This window comes from Barbus barbus, assembly GCF_936440315.1.
Source record: "Barbus barbus genome assembly, chromosome: 42".
Taxonomy (NCBI): domain Eukaryota; kingdom Metazoa; phylum Chordata; class Actinopteri; order Cypriniformes; family Cyprinidae; genus Barbus; species Barbus barbus.
In genome coordinates, this window is record NC_136720.1 from 16,548,985 (window position 1) to 16,556,264 (window position 7,280).

Consider the following 7,280-nt stretch of genomic DNA (forward strand, 5'->3'; position numbering starts at 1 on the left):
GTAATAATACTGTCATTAAAACAGAAAACCAGTTTCCTTTTATTAAAATTAAATATATATTGTTAAATATAAGATTTATATTCATTAATAATGATAACAATAATTGAGAATGAAAAAAATATTTAAAGTATTTTTTAAAAATTTTTAATAAAAAGGGATAAATAAAACACCACAGTAACATCCATTATTGTGTGTATCCGAGATCCACTTAATGAAAAGGATATTGTACAAACGGAAGGAGGACACTCACTGCATGTGAACAGCAAAGTAAACACTTGAATCTGTGGCCAACTCAAGCATGTTGTGTTTTTTCAGACTATAAGCAGGGTTTTTTATGGCCAGATTTAGTCATTCCAAATAGATTACAGCCAAATGGCATGGAGTGAGTTGATTAGTGAGCTATGTTATAATAAAATAAGTGCTCTTTAAATGTTTTGTGTATTTTAAAAATACATTCTTTGAAAGAATACTTAATAATATGATATGAAATATGTAAATTAAGAAGGACATGTGACTCTTTAGTCTTGTTAAAATGAATTTTTAGGCAAAATATATTGGTGAATAAAAATACTTTAATTTCTATTTAGATCTCAGACGTTTATAATATCTACCAACACAAGTTTGTTTTAAAAAATGTCCATACTGGAAATTAATAAATATCACTAGTTTACACCATCCTTTGCTAGGATCACACACCTTAAAAACAGTTTGTGTTCATAAAATACTGCAAAATAGTTTTATTGACCTCTTGATCTTTTGTCTTACACAATTCTTATAAATATTCCGGTTTATAAAATATCATCCAATTGACCTTACATATGAAAACGTGTCTTGGTTGCCTGTTCTCCTTATACAGAATCCAGTCCATGTCAGTCACTTTAGGCAGCAATGAGTTTCCAAGCTTTCTATAAAAACGCATTTAGTTGTTTCAGCACAAGGGGTCTGAACGATGTAGTTGGTTGTAATTCTGTAGTTTAATCTGATCCTGGATTTGATTAATAAGGATCTGAGAGAGGAGGATCCCAACCAACTGAAAAAAAAGAAGAGATCTAGCTGTCAGTTCAAACGAAATCCAAACATAGATATTTAGATTGTTTAACATCTTATTCCTGCTTATTCCATGTCAAGAGGTACCTGTGGGATGGCCAGGCCCAGTGCAATACCCCCCAACAGAAACAGGTTACTGTGGATCCAATTCACCACTTTATCAATGCAGCCATTGGTGTTAATGAAGGCACTAGCTGCAAGATAGTCCAGATTTTGCATCCCATGACCACACATGGTATTTATAACAGTCTGACAAAACAGAAAAAAAGGCAAAGTGGTTTTAGGGGAAGGGACATTTAATATATTAGTAAAATATTTATAATATATTACAGCATTATTAAATTTAATATTTATGAAATGATCATTAAATATTATAATATTGAACATATTTAAATATACGTGACCCTAGACCACAAAACCAGTCATAAGTAGCACGGGTATATTTGTAGCAATAGCCAACAATACATTGTATGGGTCAAAATTATTGATTTTTCTTTTATGCCAAAAATCATTAGGATATTAAGTAAAGATCATGTTCCATGAAGATATTTTGTAAATTTGTTACCGTAAATGTATCAACTTAATTTTTGATTAGAAATATGCATTGCTAAGAACTTCATTTGGACAACTTTAAAGGCGATTTTGTCGATATTAAAAAACATTTGCACCCTCGGATTCCAGATTTTCAAATTAAAATCTTCAGCTTTCAGCTTTCATGTGATGTATAAATCTCAATTTCAAAAAATTGACCCTTATGACTGGTTTTGTGGTCCAGGGTCACATATTACAAATAATCATTTAAAAAAAAGCCTTTTCTCACCTCCTCTTTGGAGAGCAGACAGCAGGAGAAGGGCACAGAACAACGCTCTCTGCTCGGGTTCTCTTTTGAGCAATTGAAGTACATGTTCTGAGACCAATCCATGTAAGAGATTCCCCCACAGCAGTTAAACTGTTCATATCATAAAACAAAAACATCATTATCAGCCATTACAAACTATTATGTTTTATACTTGTATACACAACCATGACCTGTTTTTGTCCGTAGTCGATGAGGTTCTGAAGATCTATATCATCCCTGTAATGCATGATGGCGTTCTCAAACATTTCTGTAACTTTGCCACGTGCCTGTAGAGGATAAATTTAATTGACAACATTAGTATATCTATTAGAATGGTCATCTAATGTTAGTGCTTGTTCATCTTTGGTCATTTGTTGTTGTTAGACACATTACACTGGTAAGTGACAGACATTAGAGGGCGCAATGTGTCAACTAAAAAAATCCAGAATGTTTGTGACCGTGGGTTTTGTCACAGCATGTCCAGACTGTTTAAATAGTGTACTTATGCCTGTCTATACAAAGCCTACACAAAGACAGGAGGATTTAACAGTGCACTAAAATACGATACTGTAATCTGAAGAATTAAAGGTAAATCAAACAAATTAAAGACACAATTTAGAATTAAACGAGCAACGGTTACTTGAGTAAATACAGCCCAAGTTCACATTAACATATATCCAGGCTTGTGCCATTGGCATTAGCATACTAATGTCATTCATGATGATTTTTACCTTGTCTGAGAAGAAAAAACCCAGAATGCCAGCCACTAGCTGCAGCAGAAAGATGATAGTTAGGATGATGCAGAACTGCAAGGGAATTAGTTTGATATTAGGGTTTGTTTGATGTTTTAAAATTTCTATGTATCTTGTAGTTTTATCTCCACTAAGAGCCAAAAATGTACCAATACTGTTACAGTATATACAGCAGGCACATTTGAGATACTTTAACGATTTAAAAACACAAATTAGACAAAACTGTACTGTAATATTCTCAAAACCATCTAAAATGTCTGAAAAGCAGACAAAGAAATGGTCCTGTCCTTATGTAACGATTCTGATCAGACAGCTGGCTTTATTACGGACTTACTGTATGCAGTAAGCATATGTTCTCCCTCAGAGAACCCACACAGCCGCAGAACGTGATGAAGAACATGAGAATGCCCACTATCATCAGTATCAGAGCAGGATCCACCGTCAGACAGGCCAGCGCTGTCTCTGTAGAGTAAAACAGAAATATCAGAGAGATGGGACAGCTTTCGTGCCACTATGGCATTATCTATAACACAGCATATACACAATTTGATCTATAAAAGATTCACTGTATCTCAGTAACCCCTATATTATTGGACATTGTGGATTAAATTATTAATGCCTGACTTTCTACAAAAGCAATGGTTACTGAAAACTAGTACTTTTGCAGAATGCTCCTTTACTTATACTGACACCTAGTGGTTTACAACCACTAGGTGTCAGTATAAGTTACAGTTGACTGCCATACTGAATCAGACTTCCTGAAACTTTAATTTGACTTTATAGCCAAACTTTGAAGCAAGCTATAAAATCTTTGCTTTTATATTCATTAAATAAAGTTAGTCTATAATATAACATTGATATGCTCCTTTTCCGTAGCTTATTTGCTGCTTTTACACTTTGTTGTGGAAAAACTGCATATGTTAGCAGCATCACCATATAAAGTAGCTTCAACATCTAGGATGAAAGCTAAATACAGATATCTAAGGATATAAACTCTGTTCTGCTGTCCAGTGGTCTTTCAAGTAAACACACTTACCGTGTTTAACTATCCTGGAATAAACTCCAATAGATATCAGGATCAGAGCGATTACCTATAACACAGATACACCGTGAGTGTATGTTAAAACAGATGTTGTACAGACACAAAAGATGAACTCAATTTTGTTTTTCTTCAGGGTATGGCAGGAATAAATCTTTATTCGTTAGTTTTGCTACACAAAAAAGGACTCAAGTGTGTAAATGGCTTGACTAAGTAAAGTAAAGACTCTTATTGTCAAGATGAATGTCATTGTTTAGTGAGGGGCCTGTTGCACCTCAAACTGTATTGTGAAAAAACCTGGTCAAGGCCAAGATATAAAAGAGTGGAGGATTTATGCAGTTTGTAAGTACTTATATCAGCATTTATGAAAGTTCATGAGAAGAAAAAGAGTACAGGAAACAATGGAATTAATCATGGTTTTGTTACACCAATAGTTTGACCACAGTATTTGTAGTAAACTATGGTAATCAATACGCTAAAAAAACATGGTTACTACACTTTTGCTACAATAAAACCATGGTTGATTTTCGTAAGGGAAGGTTCATTCAGTTTCCGTTTCTCACCCAACAAAAGGTCCCAGTTTGTCTAACACAATGTAGCCCCCTTTTACGGACACAGCTATCAGGTTACTATGAAACTCCATATTGTTTTTCTCTGAGAAATCGGTGTCCGTATTCTTAGACTAGGATCCCTTTAAAGCTAGAAAAGATCCTAGTTGTTACTTGAAGGAGCTATTTATACATTTATTAAAATGTTTATTTAATATTTACATAATTTGATCGGACTTTTTCAATCCAATCCTGTTAAGCAAAGGATATAGCTTTTATTTTATCATAATAATGTTATTGAAAACCATGCATCTTCATTTTTATTTTAGTCATCCCCAGCAGCAATCATTCAAAATGTATGTTCATTATGTGCTTCCCCCCCAAACTGTCATACTACAAGAGTAAGAAAACAATCTCTATGGTACTCTGATCTAAGTTGCAAGTTTGCACATGTTTGAACATTTCATGTATTCAAATGACCACAAACTACAATACTGCATCACTTTTCAGGTACACAAAGGAAAATGTTATATATAGCTTTGTAAAGGAGCACAGATGTGCACAGATCAACACTCTGAAACAAGATGATTTGGAGCTTTTTTTGTACAGTGCAGCAAGTTCTTTTTATTATTATACTGCATTCTAGTAAAAACTGAGTTCTTGAGGCTTCAAGCATGAAATCTCCTTAGGTATTTGCATGTGCATATTTGCACCAGCAAGAATGCAATACACTCAGTCAGCTGTCCATATAAATTGTTAGAAGCTTAATAGTAATTTTAATGCCTTTCTGCAAACAACTGAAGTATCAAAGCCTGTTTTAAATATTTTGGGTGTCTGATTCTCCCTCTGAAGAGGCGTTATTCATTTAGGTCTATTATTCAGTAAATGCTACAGGGCAACAAATAAAGGAAGCATGGGGCCCCCACTCATCCAAACACCCTGCATCGCTCTATCAGCATATGAATCAATGAGACCCGCTGCTTAGCAACAGCCACAAGTTTAAAAAAAGTTTGGGAAAGTAAACTGGCAGTATCAAGAACTTCACAAAAGAGGGTTTTGTGGATGAGGTCTAATATGAACTCATTATTATTCTAGAAAGATCTTATTGCACAGCAGGCCCAATTTATTGCGAAAATACAAAATGCAGGCAATTCTCCGAGTGTTTCTCAGTATATCAAGTCAAGATCAAACAGGTTAGGCTCCTGTTCTGTGTTTTTCGAGGTATTCTGAGAATCTAGCCTGTGGTGCAGTAATACACATTGGTGTTGAGACATGCCCATGGGTGATGTTTTTAGTGTTTGTTCATACTAAACTCCATGAAATCAGGCCGGGCTTATGAATATAGGTCAAGCTGCTTTTAAATCTCTGTCAGACTAATTTGACCATCATTCAGTCTGGATGTCAACAAAGCACTTTAATTTTGTTTGTATAAATGCAAAGCTTGCTTCGTGGTTGTGCATCAAAAAGTAGGAGTTTGAAGAGTCATTTGGTAAAACATTAATCATTAAAAAAATAAAGTGACGTGACATACGGCCAAGTATGGTGACCCATACTCGGAATTTGTGCTCTGCATTTACCCATCCAAAGTGCACACACACAGCAGTGAACACACACACACCGTGAACACACACCCGGAGCAGTGGGCAGCCAGTGGGCGCCCGGGGAGCAGTTGGGGGTTCGGTGCCTTGCTCAAGGGCACCTCAGTCATGGTATTGAGGGTGGAGAGAGCTCTGGACATTCACTCCCCCCACCTACAATCCCTGCCATCCCGAGGCTCGAACCCACAACCTTTGGATTATGAGTCCAACTCTCTAACCATTAGGCCACAACTTCCCCTCCATGATGAAATCTCCTTAGGTATCTGCATGTGCATATTTGCACCAGCAAGAATGCAATACACTCAGTCAGCTGTCCATATAAATTGTTAGGAGCTTAATAGTAATTTTAATGCCTTTCTGCAAACAACTGAAGTATCAAAGCCTGTTTTAAATATTTTGGGTGTCTGATTCTCCCTCTGAAGAGGCGTTATTCATTTAGGTCTATTATTCAGTAAATGCTACAGGGCAACAAATAAAAAGAAGCATGGGGCCCATCACATGATGTGGTTTACACATCATGTGAGGAGTTAAAAACAACTCTACATTATGCAGTATTTAGTCTTTTTGTTCTTATATATGAAGAGTATATTTTGTGTGTGTGTGTGTGCATAGTGTACTATAATATAGAGTGTACATATTTTTTAAAAAGTGTCAAAAAATATTTGTCTAATAATATTATATTATATTAAACAAATATTTCAAAAACACAAAAATAAATGTATTGATTATAAAATGTTTAAATATAATATAATACAATGAGCAAGACTTACCCAAAAAATCATGTTGAAGAAGAAAAGTAAATATTTCACCACTGTACTGACGAAAGTGAACTCCTCGTCGCTTTTGGTTCTTGGCATGATCAAAGGTGCGTGATGTCTCTCACCTACAAACCTTCAGCGTTCACCTAACTTTATCTAGATTTTCATCCTGCAGAATCAAATCTTTCGTTCGGCTCTTCCTAAAACGTCTCGTCAACTCTCTTTATGATCATTAAACACCCTCGAGCGACTAAAATCACAAGAACGCATCAATCGCATTGAATCTGGGCTTGTTGTCTTAAAAGGCATTTCCTGATTAGCAGTCAATGAACTCGGAGAAAGCCGAACACCCACCGCATCAGCGTTTGAAGCACAAGTGGGCGTTTCCTTTCTTCTTTTCCACTATGCGAGTCACCTGTGAGAGTCTTTTTTTAAGGTGCTACCGAGCAAAACTTACTCTATAATATTCTATAACGATTATCTGTTCACTGTATATACATAACGAACTAGTTATCTTCTTATTGAATTTGTATGGAGGTGCTGACCTCTCCCGGAGACCCCTCACAACCCCACCTATATTTAAAATGAAGGTTCTTTTTTGGAATTTGTGGTTCTAGAAGAACCTTTAACATCCATAAAATATTTTTATATTGAAAAAAGGTACCGATTATTAAAATGCTATTCACACTAAGAACAAATG

At 35.4% G+C, this 7,280-nt stretch overlaps 1 protein-coding gene across 1 annotated transcript; it reads right to left on the bottom strand.

Annotated features, from left to right (window-relative positions):
* Positions 1–123: 123 nt before the first annotated feature.
* On the bottom strand, positions 124–6,932 carry LOC306861375 (tetraspanin-33-like). The gene is made up of 8 exons (XM_079403600.1): positions 6,593–6,932; positions 3,674–3,728; positions 2,972–3,099; positions 2,617–2,691; positions 2,077–2,172; positions 1,868–1,996; positions 1,135–1,296; positions 124–1,030 (listed from the first exon to the last, which is right to left on the bottom strand). Exons 1-8 carry the CDS (start codon positions 6,677–6,679, stop codon positions 929–931), a joined length of 834 nt encoding a protein of 277 aa, XP_079259726.1. The 5' UTR covers positions 6,680–6,932; the 3' UTR covers positions 124–928.
* Between the last annotated feature and the right edge of the window lie 348 nt (positions 6,933–7,280).